General features: G+C 42.4%; 1 protein-coding gene across 3 annotated transcripts in view; it reads left to right on the plus strand.

Annotated features, from left to right (window-relative positions):
• Nucleotides 1-20,003, plus strand: part of vwa8 (von Willebrand factor A domain containing 8) — a 76,316-nt gene that overhangs the window by 8,912 nt on the left and 47,401 nt on the right. For all 3 annotated transcript variants that reach the window (XM_040149333.1, XM_040149334.1, XM_040149332.1), the window contains 15 exons: nt 3,845-4,012; nt 4,425-4,589; nt 4,972-5,021; nt 5,156-5,264; nt 5,388-5,492; nt 5,656-5,784; nt 6,630-6,764; nt 6,863-6,940; nt 10,155-10,315; nt 10,589-10,702; nt 13,389-13,578; nt 15,668-15,745; nt 15,831-15,946; nt 16,090-16,187; nt 18,227-18,333. In XM_040149333.1, the coding sequence (XP_040005267.1) occupies nt 3,845-4,012; nt 4,425-4,589; nt 4,972-5,021; nt 5,156-5,264; nt 5,388-5,492; nt 5,656-5,784; nt 6,630-6,764; nt 6,863-6,940; nt 10,155-10,315; nt 10,589-10,702; nt 13,389-13,578; nt 15,668-15,745; nt 15,831-15,946; nt 16,090-16,187; nt 18,227-18,333 (1,803 nt within the window). The remainder of the gene's footprint in view (nt 1-3,844; nt 4,013-4,424; nt 4,590-4,971; nt 5,022-5,155; nt 5,265-5,387; nt 5,493-5,655; nt 5,785-6,629; nt 6,765-6,862; nt 6,941-10,154; nt 10,316-10,588; nt 10,703-13,388; nt 13,579-15,667; nt 15,746-15,830; nt 15,947-16,089; nt 16,188-18,226; nt 18,334-20,003) is intronic.

Genomic DNA, 20,003 nt, shown 5'->3' on the forward strand with positions numbered 1-20,003 from the left:
ATTTGCCCCCAAGTTTGTTCTATCTGCACATGTGATTGTTGCCTGAGTCATTTGCTGTGTCCCAGTTCCATTGTACATTCCCGTTATTAGCATGTTTTGAGCCTGAAATGTTAAAAACTAAATATATTCAGATTTCCCAGAATGCAGTTTAAAAAGCAGTAACTAGAATTGGCATAATAACAATAGTTCAGCTTTCCTACATGCAGAGCAGACGATTTCCAGGTGTCAGACAGCTGCGAAAGGTGAAATTAATGGGGGAAAGTCTGAGTAGGTGTGGCACTAAACAAACATCCCAAGCTGTGTTGACTGTTTTCAATACTTGCTCAATAATTCACTCTGCATAAATTAGACTTGCCTTTATTGGAGAGAGATGACAGGAAGTGAGGCGAGAGGGAGATGGGAATGACATGCAATAAAGGTCATTGGTCAGACCTGAACCAGGGATATTGTGGTTCATGGTCAGTCTCCCTAACCTCCAGGGTACCAGGGTGCTACAACTAACCAGTTCTTAATGTCATTAGCAGCAGCTTTGTATGTGATACTTGTTTCATCTCCATTTGATTGGCCAATGCACAACACTTGATTTTTGTTCCTTTACCAAAAACCCAGCCCTTTTCACAGCTGCTCGGCAGGCGTGCCACTGCTGCACGACTCCCCTTACACCCAGTGAGATAGTGGCATGAAGTTGCATCACCATCTGTGTTAGCACGTTAAGGAACTAGGGCCCAAGAGTGGACGTACGTGGATAATCACATGTCCTCGCTTCCAAATGCTAGAAAAGAAAGATGAACACTTCATGGGTATGTCCTTGTCCAATGTCTTGATTGATTACACCGGTTCCTCTCTGTTCTCCCTCCTGTATCTACTGATGACACAGTAATGTATCTACTCGGATACACAGTCTGTTTCCTGCAACAAGGAAAGCTCGCCAACCCCTCTAAGTCCCTGAGGCTCCTCTGCCTCCCATCTTCTAATCAAAATGAAAACAGGTGTCTGTTGTTTCCGGGGAAACAGCTCACGAATAGATACAGCATTACTGATGGTACTAATAGGTGTGAAGAGACTGCTTATTTCTGGTCTTCCTCAGATCTCATGGAATTTTGTGCCATCTAATAAAATGTGGGCAGGGTGTGTGTGCTGGTTTATGAGTTGGTGTGTTGCATAAAACTTGGAGTTGATTTTTATTTTCTGTGTTAAGATTTGCCCATGGGTGCGATTAGTGAGTATATGTACACATTACAGTATCTGACACTCATTTTGTGTGAGGGATTGAAGACGTTTGGGTGCGAATAAGCAAGCTTTTCTCTTTAAGAATATTTTTGTATCGTAGGAGGTGTGTGTCTGCGTGTTAACTAGAACATCCAAGTACTCCTCAGGGCGCTGTGCTGATTTGGAGCCCTATATTCAGACTTAACGTGTCAGTCCCTGTGCTTACTCTTTTCCTCCCCTCCCATCCCTCCACTTCACCCTCAGTCTCATTAGTTCTCGCTCTTTCTTTTTTTTCTTTCCTCCCTCAGTCTAAGCCCCCCCCTCCCCAGTTAGTATGAAGGATTCAGTCACATGGATGTAATTGCATGCATGTTGTATTTTTGACATCTCCAGTCACCTCTCTTTAGTTAGCAGGCTCTTATGTAAGGCAGCTTACCTCAAACCCACACTGCACATAAGTCTCTTTTACAGTAATAAAAAACATGCCACCTCCACTGGAGCTGAATGTAAACTCATAGTTAGCCTCTGCAGCAAGTTCTTTTTTTAAAATAAATTAATTGGATCCACTTGGTTAGCAATATGTTGGTCACACGTAGCAAGTAAACACCCAAAAAATCCCAATTAAGGGCAAAAGCCCCGAGTGCCATGTAACCTGTGGCAACTGAGTATCAAAACAAGGCAAAGCCAAGCAAAAATGTGGAAAAAATAACATTAATAACAATAAATGTCATCAGCCGAATTCTTTAATAATACTTATTACTGCAAGTGCTAGCCAATTAATACTGAATAAACACTAAACTGCAAATGTGTTGAGGTAAAAGCATGAACAGTTTGTTGTCAAAAATAGAAACCAAACACCAGATCATTTATTAGCATCAGAGATGTATGACTGCAGCAATGGTGGCCTCGTAAGTGTGGCTGCCTGTGGTTATACGTCTATAAACTACAACTGAGACGGGTGCAACAGTGGATTGTGCTGTAGGAGGCTTTCTGATTGTTTTTTAAGGAGTTATTATTTGTTATTATTGTTATTTATTATAACTGCTAGACACAGTAGATATGGAGATAGGTAGCAGGGCACTTATAGACTGTGAATGGCTAAGTGTCAGTTTTAGCAAAAACCTTTTTTTTTTTTTTTTTTTAAATTGATCTACTCATCAGTTTTCTGCCACTTATCCAAGACACTTGTCTGGGTCCAGGTGATATTAATTGATTAATTATATTTCTGGGAATTGTATACAGTATACAAATTTGTGTACAAATTCGTGCAGACCAAATAATTGTAGGCCTTATTGTCCCTAATGTTTTTTTCTGTCATTATTCAACCAGTTTAATTGTGAAACAGGTAAAACATTTCATTCTATGTGGTATTAAAAAGGTCTTAAAAAGTCTTACATTTAATGTGGCGAACCCTGCGAAACCCTGCAGGCATGAGGGACAGGTATGCGAAAGCTCAAACTGTATCTGAATATTTTATGCTTTGTATTTTTTTTTTTTTTAATCTCAGTTGTGTTTCATTTGCTATTTCAAGGCTCAGAACTTCCCTTAAAGCATACAGGAATAAGGATTTGTGTGTTTCAGCTTACAAGTGGTCCTCCTGATCACTTGTACATTTGGGTCTTACCTACAAACAGTTTGTAAATAAAATATCCCGCAGCCCCACAAAAGTTTTGGATTTGTGCATGCACAAATGTCAAGATCAAATCTGTTTATTCATGAAGGAGGTTAATTGGTTGCAGGCATACAGCACAAAGAGAGAGAGCAGAAAATTATATGGCAAATGTACTTTTTCTATACATAAAATCCATTGCTAAGTGTTTGTTAAACGTTTCTCAGCATCTGATGGGATGTTCTCTTTTTTTTTTCTGCACAGTTAGAGTCAGGCAGAACACAAGGCCTGTCTGTGCTTCCCCGTCCCTCTTGCCATCCTGCGTCACTTACATTTCTAACAATTATGTGATTACAGCGTTGGTGCCGAAAATGGATCAAGAGTTAAATATAGAGCATCTGGTCCTCACTATAGTTTTAGGGCTCTGCTTCCCACTCAACCTGCCACGTATTTACATGTTAACCTAATTACATGGCCACTCGCTCTGCGGTCCACCCAGACAGCTAAAGTTTCCTGCCTCTTGACGTCAGATCTGCTTTTTGATTTCTTAAAAAATGTGCATCTACACACACATATACTTACATGTACACACACACACACACACACACACACACACACACTGTATAAACTAAACCAAGGAGTACTAAGTTGGATCCCACATTTTGTTGTAGAAAATAGGCCTTCCTAAAACAGTTGAGACTGATTTGAAGCTTGGTTTTGGGATAGTTTGGAAGATGTTCTGAACACAATGAGCTGAGGACATCCTCAGGAAAGGCTTTATGGCAAGCTCACATTGTAATTGGAGCATGGGCAGTAAGAACTGATGAACAGTTAGATTGCTCTGTGTATAACTGCTTTTAGCTGTGTTTACACAGGGTCAGAGGCCGTAGCAGATTTGACCTGAGGTCGAACTGATTGCAGTGGTCGGGGTTAATCCTTAAAATTGGGCCTTTCCTGATACCGACGTCTACCACCGCATCTGTAAGATCAGCGATTGCTCTGAACTTCTAATATGTTTGTCCCCAGTGTGCTGTAAGGGCAGCAACGCAAGGTCGAGTCCTGGTCCTGGAGGGGCTAGAGAAGGCAGAGAGAAATGTTCTGCCTGTCCTTAACAATCTGCTGGAGAACAGAGAGATGCAGCTGGAGGACGGACGCTTCCTTATGTCAGCTGAGCGTTACGACAAGCTGCTGCAGGTCAGTGTCAAACACACTTGTCTTTAAGGCGTTCTCAATCAATTTGAAATTAAACATAGCGATAAACTTTTTCAAAGAAGACAACAGCTAAGGGTGACAGGCTTCACCCCTCTGTATCTCTTATCCAATGTGCCATAGTTTAAATTTAAGAAAATAATTGAGCCGTGTCTATCCGAATCTTCGCGCTTAAGCATTGAATTTTCACACTACTCCTACAGTGCTATTGTTGTGTTTTGATGGAAAAAATGCTCTTGCCATAAATACTTTGTGACATTCAGAGTCTGTATGCGTTACACGCAGCGGCATACCTACAGCCATGTACCATAAAACTGCATATAATATAAACTGTGTAAAATGAAAGGAATTCGCCAAGTTATACCGCTGGAGTGTTTTGTACCTTGGTGCATTGTAGGAGCACACCAAAGAGGAGCTGGACGGCTGGAAGATTGTCCGTGTGAGTGAGGACTTTCGGGTCATCGCTCTTGGTCTTCCTGTTCCCAAGTACAAGGGCAACCCATTGGATCCTCCTCTCCGCTCTCGCTTCCAGGCCAGAGACATCTATTACCTACCATTCAAGGTCAGTCCAGGAATTTACAGATTATCTAACACCAAAAATTTCCCACCACCAAAATGTCTTAATAATGGGAGACAAGGACATGGCAAAGGAGGAGACAATGTAACTGGTTCCCCCCAGGGATCCTGTTTTCATTACCCTGAATAAGCCATACAACACACTGTGAACAAACTTCATTGGAACTACTTTCTATCAAAAAATAGTCCCTAAAAAATTTCACTACAAGATCTTTGGGTTATGCAGAGGAAACTGGACATAATATTGGAAAGGCACATTACTGCTGAATATGTGTTGAACGTATTTTTCAGTGTTTGTCATTTTGGAGAACTGACTCTTAATTGTGTAGTTTGTCAGAAATGTCATCTTGCTATTATTTTCTGTTCAGGACCAGTTGGAGCTGTTATACACAGCGGGACCAAACGTTGCTGCAGAGAGGTAACATAAAAGTAAACACTAAGTCAAGCTAAGACCCTTTTAAATGGCTTGTTTGACTAGTGAGTATGCTTTTGTTGTCTTTGAAGACTATGTAGTTCTTCATGTGCACTATTCTGTTGCCTCCTGTGTGTCAGGGTGTCCCAGCTGCTGTCACTAGCCACCACGCTGTGCTCCCAGGAATCATCCAACCTGGGCCTTCCTGACTTCCCTGTGGACAACCTGCTTCCCGCCCTCCACGTGCTGGTGAGAATCCAGGCACCATAAATCCTCCTTACTGTCCCTCTCCAGGGCCATTAGAAAGAAAAAAGGCCGCTGCTGGTCCGTGGATGCTGTTGTCCAATGCTTGTCTTTTGTGTGGTTTTGCAGAACGCCTTGCCCATGCTGTCCTCCCAGCAGTTAGTCCAGAGACTTTACCCCTACAACAGTATTTTGGGCAAGGATGGGCGCACCGCTGTTGAGGGCGTACTCAGTGTAAGTCAAGATGTGAACCACCCGTCAAAATGTTCTTAACTGTGGCCAGCATGTGGTGTCATACTGTATAATGTGCATGCTTGTTCCTGCAGTCTGAACATAAGATACATTATTCGAATGCATTCATTCTGGCCTACATCCATTCTGTGGCACTGTTTCATAGAGATTTGAGCTTTTGGATGGTCGTCGGCAGCCGGCACCTAGTGCCGTTGCGAGCGTGTCCATGACAAAGGAGACTGAGGGCCGCGCAGATGTCACATTACGCGTCGCGGACCAGGACATCACCTTCCAGGTACCGGTAGACTGGCTGTATACAATATAAAATTGAAGCCCCAATCTGGTGTGCAGACCTTGTAGACTGAACTACGAAGCCTGTGTGGGGGGCGATGAGGCCCTTTATTCTGAGCGTGGAGTGGATGGCCTTAAGGACATAAAGTACTGCCCCGGCTGCAAGCCACTGTTGAAGGTGCCCCACGGAGCTTTCTTCTTAGTATTTTAAACCCTGCATCATTTACATCCGGGTTGCATCCCGCAGTCTCCAGCATCCCTGCATTTCCTGCTGCATTGCTTCGTTTCTTTCAGCATTACCACAACCTGTGGTACAGTGGATTAGTGTGAAGCCATTGGCAGGAATGTTTATTGTGTCGCTCGCGTGCGCGTGGACAACACCTTCAAAAGTGGGGCTAGCTCATAAAAAAGACAACATCTTCACCAATTTCGCAACACGTGTGTGAGAAAAGGGAGACCACACGACCTAAGACACAACACAGCCAGAGCGTTGAGCTCTCTGGGCCGCCATATTCCTCAAATTATGAACTAAAAAGCCCGTTTATGACAAAACCGAGTCAGTGAGTCAAACATTTCACAGAGATGTTTGTTGTCCCCTGGCAGTCCACACACAGACAGACTGACAGACACGCTCTATCGGTGACTTGCAGTTCTGCTTGTCTCATAGATTGTTTGATAACATTATGTTGTTGGAACATAGTGTATTTTTCTCCCAGTCATGTGTCAGTGATGCTGATAAGTCCGTGAATCATGGTTTATTTAAAGGAATATTTTTCCACAACTCTTATGGAATGATGAAGCTGCTGGTCACTGCTTCTTAGTTGTTTCCTTCCCTCCATCAAACTGCAGGTTCCAGCGGGGACCAAGGAACCGCGTCCACCCAACAGTAGCTCCGACTTCATCAGTACACCAAGCCACTCCCAGCTGTTGTCTGAGATGATGCAGTCACACATGGTTAAGGACCTATGTCTGATAGGAGCCAAGGTAGCTAACCCATGATGTGCAGTACACTGGACACACACACAGTACGCATGGTGAATGTGATCTGTGGTTTTAATGACACTAATTTTTTTATTTCGTAGGGATGTGGCAAGTCAGTGCTTGCCAGAGAGTTCGCCGAGATGCTGGGTTACAGCATAGAGCCAGTCATGCTCTACCAGGTAAATAAAAACTTTTAAAGATTCACGTTGTTTGTTTTTTAAGTTCTGGATCCGTCTGCCTTCATTGTCTGTGAAAATACTGTGTGATGTAAGAGTGTGTAAATACCAGACAGTGCGTACCTTTTTCTGTCAAAGCCCCCAAATAATGAATGAGATACTCAAGTATTTGACCATCTGTCCATCTTATGACCTGCATTACAATACTTCCAATATCTACATTTGCAGTTCATGCTTTCATAATGTGTCTTTCATCTATATGCATCCATCAAGCAAGCAAATGTTGTAGCTGTGTAAACTAAAAAACGTTTTGTCAGATATGGGTTTATGGTGTCAGGGAAGGTATATTATTGGCAGAGGCTCACGCAGTTTGTGACCTATAATGTCACAAAGTTGGTTTCAAACGATAGCGAGGGAGGAGGGGTATTTTTACGAAATGAGACTTTCTGACTTTTCACCAGGATTTTCTCCACTCTTGGGTCCCTTTTTAACTGCAAGCATATGTAGCAAAAGCAAAGGTTTTCTACACACAACTGTTCACCCCACTCACTTACAGCTGATCAGTTGGTTAATTGCTCCCAGTCTGTCAAAAAAGACTGATTACAGGGTAATGAAGGTTACGGCTTAAGATCTCCTGAGTTTGGATGAGTGTACATCTCACTAGAGTTGCAATGATTAATCGAGTAATCAATCAGATGATTAAAAGAAAATTAATGGGCTGTTAAAATCGATTAATCGCTTCGGTCATTATTCAAGCAAAAATGCCAAACGTGCTGGTTCCAGCTTTTCGATTTCAAGGATTTGCTGCTTTGCTTTGTCTCTTCTTTGTATTATGTGACAGTATAAGACTGGGTTGGGTTTTTCTTGGTTGGTCAAAACCAAAACAAGAATTTTGAAGACGTCACCTTGGGTTCTGGGAAATTTTGAGGGGCTTTTTTCACATATTTTTGACATTTTCTAGACTAAACAGTCAGCCGGTTAATCAAGAAAATAATCAAAAGGTTAATTGATAGCAAAAATAGTTGTTGTTTGCAGCCCTACATCTCACACATGTAAGGCCGGGGAGGGTACAGTGGTGGGATGGCGTAAGTTTGGCTGAAAGCCCCATGTCTGGCTTCCATTACCTGGGCCCCAGGCCGCCCGTCAGGGCAGAAACTGACACTGACTGGAAGATAAAGAGCAGATAAGGGCCGATACAAAATACATTTCTATGAATATAAACATTTGTAAAATCTGTCCCTATGTGTGTGAGTGATTCTGTGGAATGTAGTCAGCCGGGTGATGATGGCGCAGGAAGCGGGTGCTAAAGCTTTATGTATTAATGCATCAGGCTTCAGCTATTTTTAGCCAGCTGAGGTCAGGGGTGACTTGTGCTGCGGGAATTGTGGAATCCTTTGCCCGGCAATTCATCCAGTCCGCTCTGAAAATCCCATTTTTGGATAACAAAGTGTCATGTAAGGCTAGAGTGGAACATAGATATTGAACTATAACAATCTCTAAAAAATTTATTCATTTCAGGGCAGCAGTTTCCCTTGCAGACTGAACACAGGGGGCTAGAGGGGAAGCATAGCGTGTTAACATATGTGTAACATAGTACACATACAGAATTATGCAGATATTTTTCAAAAATTAGTCCTGCATTTCTGCCCCCGTACAGAGACGTACATAGATGTTCAATACAGGTGTACTTTCAGTCACAGCCACAGCTAATTACATTTACAAATCCTACAAGCCAGATTCAATTTTGCTTTGTATATTATGGGAAGCAGCTTTGCAGAAAAAAAAAAAGGCTTGAAAGGGAAAAGTTGAATGAGCGCCGAGTTATGCTCCACTCATTACAGATGATTATATGAATTAGCAACTTCCATGAGGCACAAAGGAACATGCACACACTTTGCACAGCATTTACCTCGTGGTAAACCAGTGGTCGAAAAAGCGGTTTATCTCTTACTCATGTGAAAGTAGCAATACCACAATTTAGAGATGTTCCATTACAAGTAAAAGCACTCCATTCAAAATTTTTCTTAAGCAAGTATGTAGCTGGTCTCAGGAGCGAATTTCTACACTACGGCGTAGTTTTATCAAAAACAATGCATCATTTTTTAAATTGATTTTAATGTTTTACATGTAAAGACTTAATCTGAAAAATATCAAGTAACCTGAACCCTGCTATAAATGAAGTGGGGTGAATGTGCAAAGTACAGTACCTTATTAAATATACTTAGTTACTTTCCACCACTGTGGCAAACACCTCAAGGAAGTAAAAAGTAGTAAATGTTGCATCATTGGCAAAAGGAGGCCATGGTAGAGAGAATGGCTTCTCATCAAGAGCCTTATAACCTCCAGAACAATTCAGGAGACCTCATCAGAACTCGTGTGCGTGTCAGCAGACATAACAACAGGCAAATCCTCCCTTTCTGGTCTATTTAAACAACCAGGGGAGCGCAATTAACCGATTCATTAATTAATTAATTTAAGAATTAGGAGAAATTACCTCGCTGGTGACCTGCTAGGTTTCATACAGTTTGTTAGAGTGGAAGAAGGGAAGCCATAATGATCGCTGAACAAATACAGTGCTGAGCACCCGGTGTTGCAATAATAGTCTGAGAACCTTAACTGACGTGTTGACCACAATATTTCTCATGTTGCTAGGAGGCACAGTAATCAAAAGGTTTATGTGTCGTGGTAATCCGGCATGGAAGAAATCATTCATTAAGCTCTGGAGAAAATCCAGGATGTGGAGCCTACTTACGTTGACAGTGGGACTGTGTTGGCGTAGGCACGGGGCATTTAGAGTGCCTGCTGACTGACTGCTGTTTTTCTGCTCAGATCTGATCACATCCTAAACAACCTCCGTCTCTGCCGTGACACTACCGTGACGCGGTAGTGTGATAGCGAATATGACAGTCTTGCTCCACAGACGAAATGTGCCATTAGCTGTTATCCTGTAAAGCCAAAATATCAAGTCTAGCACCGGGGCCAGATCATGTGGGGACAACTCGGCTCACTTCATCCAGTTCCACTGCGCGACAGTAAACACACTAGCACACCGAACCAACTCTGCTCTCGATCGCTTCACCTGACTTAACTCTGTCACTTGATGGCCATTTCTTTCCCCCCTTCCTTCCATTTCTTCCCTCCCCTGCTTCTCTTGTGCTCCTTTGCCCCCACCCCCACCTCCGGTCGCTTTCCTCCTCTGCTCCTCTTTCACTTTCAGGACATGACAGCCAGGGACCTTCTGCAGCAGAGGTACACCCTCCCTAACGGAGACACAGCATGGAGGCCATCGCCACTGGTCACTGCCGCCATTGAGGGCAAGCTGTTGCTTCTCGACGGTGTACACAGGGTCAACCTGGGAACCCTTGCTGTGCTGTCTAGGTACTTCACTTTGCTTAAAATTATTTATTATGTTTATTCATTATATTATATTATTAGATCATTTACTTGCTGTGTTATTTTTAGAATGTTATGTTGAAATTTTTGCTTGTACTATCTTCTGTATTCCGTGTTATCTTTGTCCAGTTCTTCCCTGCTGCTCAGTTTAATCTGTTAAGATTTCCTCTTAGTGCTTGTCAGAGGTGAAGTAAGCCGGTGTTGTAAATACAGGCACACACACTTCTCAGCTCATTCCGCTGGGTTTTTCCGTCCCAGGTTACTCCATGACAGGGAGCTGGATCTGTACGATGGGACGAGGCTGCTGAGGTGGGACAGGTACCAGACGCTAAAGGAACAACTGCAGTTCAGTGATGAGCAACTGCAAGAGAGGTAGACACACACACGCACAAACAGACACACACGGGTCAGTACACAGAGGATCGTGGGTCATGTGTGGGAAAGGTCAGGAGGTTTTCGGGAGCATTTCTGAATCTGTGCTTGCGTCAAACACGACAGACGTGATCCCTGGCTTTTCAGAGACAGCAATAACCGCATTCAGCGGTAGCCCCATAACAGGAAGAAAGACACAGAGAGAGGGTGAGAGACAAATAGAGCAGGACTCAGAGACTAAAGACGTAAATAGTATTCAAGGTATACCGAGAGATGGCAAGAGAGGGAATTCTGATGCTGGCGTCTTTTGAGTCGTCAGTGCATAGACTGCTGCTCACTCTCGTCATCTCTCACACCTTGGGGATATCTACAGGTGTGGAGACACATGGGTGAAGATGAAAAGGAAAAGAAAAAGAGAAAAAAGTCATCAATGAAGAGTAGAGGGATGGGTAATCTATGTTTGTGTTGAATCTTATGTCTCTCTTCTGGATCAGTGGTCTTTTCATCCAACTTATTTTGAGCCTCCTGTCAGGGAGGGGGCCTTACCAGGGTATCAGACTGAAAATACCCCAAAGTTAAAAGACTGCTTGAGTTTGCAGTGGTGGGGAGGAAAGTGTGATTTGGGCAGGTTAGCTTTAATAATAGATTTGTGAGTTTGAAGGTAAATTAGACACCAAAAAACTCTACAGGGGTTTATTTGAGACAGCATTTTACTGCTTGGCATTAATATATTGTAAGAGAATGGCCGTTGTCGGTCTTGACCTTAAGTGTTCCCCGTATTTAACTCATTAAGTGTGTCTGTGTACATGCACATTTGTGTGTGTGCACATCTTAAAAACCCACCTAAGCTGGCAGGAAGGATGTTTGTGGTGGGGCGTCTGGGCTGAAATAAACCCACTTCCTCTTCCTCCTCTCCTGTGGCTCAGACAAAGTGTGCGCGTGTGTGTGTGTGCGCGCGTGTGTGTGTGTCCACCACTTTATTACCAACACCACACTAATACTGGTTAGTTCCTCCCTTTGCTCTCAAAACAGACTCAGTTCTTCGTGGCCTGGATTCCACAAGATCTTGGAAACTTTCCTCTGAGATTCTGGTCCATGTTGACACGATTGCATCACAAAAGTGTGCTACTGGATTCAGATCTGGTGACTGAGGAGGCCACTGAAGTTCACTGAACTCATTGTCATGTTCATGAAACCAGCTTCAGACGACTTTTGCTTTTGGCTTTTTGACCTGGAGCATTATCCTGCTGGAAGTAGCCATTAGAAGATGGTAAACTGTGGCCATAAAGGGAAGCACATGCTCAGCAACAATACTCAGATGGTCTGTGGCATTCAAACGATGGTCGATTGGTATTAAGGAGCCAAAAGTGTGTCAAGAAAACAACCCCACATCATTACACCACCACCACCAGCCTGGACTGAGGACACAAGGCAGGTCGGGTCCATGGATTTATTCTGTCGACACCAAATTCTAACCCTACCATCTGCTGCCTCAGCAGAAATCCAGATTCATCAGACCAGGCTAAGTTTTCCAGTCTTCAACTGTCCAGTTTTGGGACAGTCTGTGGCCACTGAAGCCTCAGGTTTCTCTGGCTGACAGGACTGGAACCTGACGTGGTCTTCTGCTGTTGTAGCCCGTCCAGCTCAAGGTTTGACGTATTGTGGATATTTGAGCTGCTTCTCTGTTCACCACAGTTGTAAAGAGTGGTTATCGGAGTTATCGTAGCCTTTCTGTCAGCTCCAACCAGTCTGGGCATTCTCCTCTGACCTCTCTCATCCGCAAGGCGTTTCCATCTGCAGAACTTCTGCTCAGTGGGTGTTTTTAGCTTTTCTCACTGTTCTGAATATACCCTAGAGACTGTTGTGTGTGGAAATCCCAGGAGATCACTAGTTTCAGAAACACTCAAACCAGCCCCTCTGGCACCAACAATCCTGCCACGGTCAAAGTCACTGAGATCACATTTTTCCCCCCGTATGATGTTTGATGTGAACATTAACTGAAGCTCCTGTCCATGTTTTGCTAATAGTTAATGATGTTTCACATAGCAACAAATAGAAACCACATGCTGGAGAGTCTGACTTCATAGCGGCAGTGAAATTGTTACTGTTTACCAATCCGATTTGGATTTGGTTGGCAATTTTCTTTAACATTATCGATGTTTGAATTAAATTTATGCAGCTAACTGCATTATGGGACTGAATAGAGAGAGCAAGGCAGGGAGATAGTGAATGTGCAAACACGAGAGACAAACAAATCCCACATATATTTGTAAGACATTTGGATGGATAGTGGAATACAGTGTACGGTTAAGCCCAATAATAACAGCCTCTGATATCTTCATGTATGAAATGTCTTCCCACACACTCATCCAGTGACGATGATGATGGTTAGTGCCTGCTTCCACCCACATTAGAGTAAATATATCCTGTTGCAGTGTGGGTGTCTCTTTGGGGTGATTGAAATAGACTTTGCTGTCCTCTTGAATCAAAGAATTACACAGCCAGCTGTCAGAAGTCATGCTCCTGCCCCTGACATAGATTGGGTGGGACACATGTACACACATACACACACATCCGGGCCAAACGCCATGTGCGACTGCACTTCACATCTACTTGAACGTGGCTGAACAGATGTTCTTCCGCTGCTGGTGTTTAACCGTCGTGGGGCGCGTGTGTGTATTTTCAGGTCGATCTTCCCCATCCACCCGTCGTTCAGGGTGCTGGCCCTGGCGGAGCCCCCCGTGGTGGCTGCCAGTACAAGCAGCAGCAACAGCAGAGGTCAGCAGTGGTTGGGCCCAGAGCTGCTCACTATGTTCCTCTACCATACTGTCACCCCACTGGCCAAAGCAGAGGAGATGGGCCTCATACAGGGACTAGTAAGACACACACACACTGGGAGACAACACCTCCATACATAACTGTCCGCACAAATGGCTTATTTCGCACTGATTACTGCTTTTTGTACCAGTGAGTGTTACTTTTATAAACTGTCCAATGTCATTTGTCTGAGCAAACCTTATTGTGATAAACTTTTCTGATCGAAACAAACAAAATGAAATACTCTGAGACTGCACAAATGATATTCACAAATATAAGATATCACTGTTGTTTAAAATCACTTCAATTTAATAGACAAAATGATCTCACCAAAACACCATTCTTGAGGTCTAACAAACATGTTGAATGCTTGTCCTCCTTCACGAAACTGTTGTAAAACAGTTTTGTTTTTTGTTTTTTTTCCCCCCCAACATTTGGAATCCTGCTTTGTCTTCATGTTCGCTTGCTAACGGTCTCCTTCACTGCATTTGCCGGTGCATCACCACCACATGTAGATCAGTGGAACAGCGTGAAACGACCGGCGTAAACCACAGGGTACCTTTAATCATTAATGGCAAGAATCGGTTGCATTCGTCATCGGTCGGAGTCCTAGAAACAAGCTGTGTACATAACGACAGACTTTATGGGTATAGATAGTACGATTGTATAACTTTTGTAAAAGCTACAGCAAAACCGAAGGGGGGAGTTTGTTAATAAAGAGGTGTTAATTGTGTTGTCGGTCTTACCAGCAGCCCCTAATCACCAGCAACTGTTATTTGTTTACCTGCTGTTTCTATAATTTTATTATCTTTATCTACTGCCTGAGAGCTTTTTGAACATTTGTAAATTCTTTTGTCAGAGACGAGAAACACTGCTCGACCCTGGGCATTGCGTTTGATGCGTGATTGACTAGTTAGAGGTGAGGGAAAAGAGACTTTCCAGCCTCTTTGTGGACTTTAACAGTCCAGTGGCTGTTACAAGAAAAACATGTCCATTTGGAACTTATTCCGAGTGAGTACGATAAATGATATTTATATGCGGTGCTTCTTTTAGCCAGGACTAAATACAAAACAAACTGATTGGATAAACAGGATTTAGCGCACGATGTGACGGTTCATTGTTGGAGTTTTTGTGGAGCCCAGCACCAGGAGAGTTTTTCCAAATAAATTGTGGCTTGGCAGAGATACTGTAAGGTGTAATGTTAAACAGCTTGTTGGCCTCACACACGCACTTACACAAAAAATTGAAATACAGACCTTGTTTGGCCATGTACTGGGATGTTGTGTTGCAGAATTGGGTTTACTGAAATGTGCACTGATACTCTGTCGGCACAAACAAACTTTCAGTTTGCTGTTGGTTTAAATATGGTGAAGCTCCCCTATAGTATTTTTGGTGTTGGCTCAAAAATAAAGTTTGTTTCTCTTTGGTTCCTCTGTCACCTTTAGGCTGTGGTCTTGATTTGTTATTAATTATTTTTTAAAGATTTATTGTGGCATTTTTCTGCCTTTTATTTGATAGTATGAGAGTATGGAGCGAGGCAAAAAACACAGGGAGGGAGATATGGTGAACATCGCAGGACATTACATTATATGATATGCATCCTAACTACTCTACACTCGGATGCCAGATTATTAGGTAAACCTAGCTAAAACTAATGCAGTCTAAAACAGTCCTGCAATAAATCCTCCTTCGTGAAGGTTATAATAACTTGCCATCTCTTGTTATACCTTGGAAATAATATCATAGTTTTTGTTTAAACTGTTTTTAGAGATGTGTTGATTCAACTGTGTGATCATGTTTGTTTTGCGTTATACTATCGGGTTTTTCTATTATTGTGTCCACCCCATTTTTTGTCAGGGAGGCTAGGCTGAATAACCTCTCTGTGTAATCCAGTACAACTGAATCGGCAGCAACAACAACAATTAAATCAGCACCTCTCAAAAACTGAACATTATAACCCTCATGAAAGGAGGATTTATGGCAAGACTGTTGTATAATACTGCATTAGTTTAGCTAGATATACAAACTGCCAACTAATTGTATTCATCAATTGGGAAAAAAGCAATTCTCAAGATTTTTGTAGCTTAAATCCACTTCTGTCCTTATCTAAATAAGTCTTTCTCACTTTCTTTTCTACTCATTTTTTAGACTCCTAATGTTCCAAAGGAAGCAGCAGAGCAGCTGCTGCAACTCACACACAGTCTCCGCAAGACAAACGACCCCACAGTAAGTGTGTGTTTGTGTGCTCTTACCAGTTTGTTTACATGTGTGTGATATAAGTGATTTATTTGCGTGTGGTGTGTGTCTCCAGGCACAGTCTCTGGCCTCTTCTCTCTCCACCAGACAGCTGCTGAGGATCTGTCGCCGTCTCTCTCAGTATCCCGAGGAGAGCATTGCTCACGCTGTCAATAAGGCTTGTCTGTCCAGGTACACACTCCCTCCAATTGCTTCTTTGTATGTCTTTATCTGGGTTGTCATTCAGTGTGAAAGTGCCATATAAACAAGGTGTTTCTTTAATGCTCTATGATTGTGTGAACCAGTGATTAGTTCCGCGCATGTGTGTGTTGTAGGTTCCTACCCAGCCTGGCCCGTGCCTCTCTTGAAAAAAGCCTGGCCAACTGCTCCATCCAGGACACGGCAGATCCTGAACGCTCTCGTAATTACAGCTGTAAGTTCCAGTCACCTATCGAGATAAGATTTATTCACCTGCTCGGTGTTTCTAAATACATTTCATGAAGTAAAATTTCAGGCTTTTTCCTGGCTAAGGCTGAGGCTCTTACAGTGGACTACCGATAGGATCAGTATCAGTGTTACAGTATTCAGTTATAAGTCTGAATATTTCCTACATTTAATTTCAGCATGACGTGTTAAAATCAGTCAAGCGCTTTCATGTATGATTAGAAAATTCTGGTTATTGCAGGGGTTAATGTTTTGTTTCCTCATATTGTTTTTTTCCCATTAGCTCTGTTACACAGAGGTCAGACATGATGCATTTCCCAGTATCGATGTTCCGCCTCTGACTTGAAACAAATTCAGCACAGACAAATGTTTTATCTCAAAGGTGCATGTGGATAGTAGGATTCAAGTATCCTCAAAGAAAAGAAACCATTCAAATAAATAATTCCTGTTTCCGCGAAACAAGAAAGCCATTTACAGCTTAGCCTTCCCATACTTCATTAGATCTTTTATTTATTTATGCTGGAATCATTTGCATCCCTTTTGAAAACACAGTCGACATCAGTCCAGGGCCCGTATTTATCACACCTCTAATCATTACACTTAAGGATGTTCCCCCAACTTAACTAAGTATAAAGGTTCTTGGCTGAGTGTGGGCCATGAGACACATTCATCAAGTGACTTAGTAACTTAAGAGCAACTCTCAAGGGATCCCACGATTGATAACGTGTGATCAGAGAAGGAGTAGCCAATCAGAGATATAGATTGACCCTACATCTGCCCTATTGTACATTCAATCCTTAAAGTATACTCAGTGGTACAATACATATATAATTATATTTTTTCATACAGTTCATTTTATTTGTGAATCTCCAGGAATAATTAACATGGGAGATTAACTAAAATCTGAACTATTAATAATTTATGAATATATAAACAGGGATGATATAAAACAAAATTGGAATGAAATGGAAAGCAAATTCTGCTGCGAGCCGTTCTGCTGTTGGTAGACGAGGTACGTCAGAGATTTGATATAATGAGGAGAATTCAACACAAGTGACAATTGCAGACAGTGTTTCTCAGCAGGTGTTTTTATGTCTGTGGACAGATTTTTTTCACCATGTTAGCGTCACAACCTGCAAGATACAGTCAAAAAAGTTAACGGGTCTGTAGTTGAGGTCAAAATGAAGGCCGAGTTCGAAGATGGGTGCAGGACGACCCATGAGCACTGAGTAGTAGCAGCTAATGTATTATAATTATCAGTATTATTATTATTAAACAGAAAACAGAGGCGTGCTCGGCTCTGTCTCTGCACTGTAGTCACAGAGGATCTACTCTTAATCAACTTAAGAGAGCTCTGGAGTTCTGTGACATTTAAGAGCATTTACACTGTAACTCAAAAGAAGTTTGATGAATAGTTTTTATTCCTAAGTTTGTGAGTAGGAGTAAAAGTGAAAGATTTTTATTTTTAACTTTCACCTAAGTCCAAAATTCTACTTTTAGCTGTTTAATAAATACGAGCCCAGGACTCCACAGCAAATTAGAATATATTCAAAAATGATGGAACATTGGACTGAAATATCTTCTAGACACACGGTACAGACCATATTTCTCTAAAACATTCTGCAGTTGTTCCTTTTGTTTTCTGTTTAATCAGGAGTTGGCTGGCAGTTTCAGATGTTGCTTCCTGTGCAGAAGAATGTACGTGTGTAGGTGACATCAATCTCGATGTGCACCACATGCTGCTCTGCTGTCAGTTACATAGAAATTTCAAGATGATGATGCATATATTAAAAACTACAGTTAACTCAGGGCCAGAAGTTAAAGCAGCAAGCTAAGATCTGCTGGGTCAAATCTGTTGACTGGATGTCCAAATGTGGCTCGTGGTATGAGGAACAGTTCACCCCATCACTAGCTTTTATTGAGGAAGCCACTGATCTCCAGTGGAGTTGCTCAGTAGGAAGGAAATGTTGTCAACTCAAGGCCAGTGTAAACACACTCACAGTGACTACCTCGCCTGTATTTCCCCAGGTATGGTAAGGGATGGTGTGTTGACTATTGGCAATGCGTCCGCTCCCATCTACAACCCCGACGAGAAAATGAAGGTTCCAGACGTGCTCTTTTATGACAATCCACAGGTATTTACACACTGATTCACAACCAAATGTACATAGTGAGATACATGTCAGCGTAAACCAAATCTGTAGTCGCAAGAAAACGTTTTACCCAGCCTTTGTGGGATTGTCACAGAGGTACAGAGAGACATTTATTTCCAGGACAGGACCCAAATTTCATCAAATAAGGGCAAAAAATCCGCATTAGAAACCATAAGAAATAATCCAATAATAATTGTTTTTGTTTTTATTTTTTCTCCCAAACCGAAAAAGACGATGTGTATTCATGGCTTCACAACATTCATACCCGTGTCCATTCAAATGAGATCATACACCAATGAAAAGTCAGCACTGATCCCCTTCAGTTTCATTCTCTTTTTTCTTGTTATTATTAAGATTATTATCGTGTTGCAGTGTGTGTCTTTATTTCATTATGAAGGATTTTGCTTTTGGTTCTGGTATTAGCTGATATTTCCCAAGGCCACAATCTTTGATGTTCCTGCCTGACCCTTTTCAGATACACTGGAGTCTCACAGATGCTAATCTCAGTCCTGGCCTGGCAGTAAAATCTGCCTCAGTACACTGTTCTGACCCTGGATTTTTATTGGTTATGAAAGCAATTTGACTTTAACTCTGCACCGTATTTGTGCCTTTGGGTGTCCAGCAGGAAAACACTTGATTTCATTGAATGGTTAGTTTGTAGTTGTAATCATTACAATAAAGAGCAAAGGTCTTGCAAAATCAGTACAGTGCATACATGAAATCTATAAACAGATAGAAATGGACATCATGCCCCCAGAGAGAAAGAAGTGGAAACGTTCTCATTGTCCAGTGGTTTAAACTTGAGGACACAAAAATGAGACAGTCACACCTGCTTTATGCGATGATTGTCCGAGTGGGCATGATGTTCAGTAGGTGTGAAAATGGGCAGAACCCCAGCAAAAGCTTTTCTCTAGTCTTACAAGCAGAGGCAGTGTGCTTTGTAGCAAAACACACAGGAGGAAAACAACCAACATCTGGATCCAGTTCTCAACAGTGGCCAGCACTGACAGACGTTCTCCTCCTACATCTTCACATTTTCACTGCTAGTATTAAACACGCATCAAGAAATTCTGCGACCTGTAAGCTCCTGTGTCAGTAAATGCCATATATTAGTTTCAGTATCATGTTTATTGATCTCCCACCTGATTTCAATGACTAGCCTCACGCCCTCCTTCATCGGCAGTGGTGTCTCATGTCTGATCTTATTGGCCACTGTGACCAAACCCCAGCATGGCCCAGGGAGCCACCAGCTACCAGGCAATGGCGCGCCGATATGCTCTGGCAACACTGATGACACTACGCGACCCAGATTTATCTCTTCCCCACTCTGTTTCTCCCTGCCCTCATTCTGCCCTTTTTCCTCTGCCTGCTTGTATTGGAGACTGAAATAAGAGTGGGAGAGGGTGAGATAGGATGAGAACAGGATGCCCTACTTTTTGAAAGACCTGCTTTCTGTCTTTAGAGTAGAAGCACAGTAGTAAAAAGCATTTGGAGCAGAGGGGAGGAGAGAGCAAACCCCCAAATTTTTACACAGCTGAATTTTATCCTCAAACAGGGACCACAAGACTTTTTTGTTATGTATTTTTGTGAATGTCCATCTGGGTTCAATCGAAGTCATGTTATAACTTGTGAGCTATTTGTCAGCTGAGTGT

Source organism: Xiphias gladius, chromosome 16 (assembly GCF_016859285.1).
Source record: "Xiphias gladius isolate SHS-SW01 ecotype Sanya breed wild chromosome 16, ASM1685928v1, whole genome shotgun sequence".
In the NCBI taxonomy this organism is placed as follows: domain Eukaryota; kingdom Metazoa; phylum Chordata; class Actinopteri; order Istiophoriformes; family Xiphiidae; genus Xiphias; species Xiphias gladius.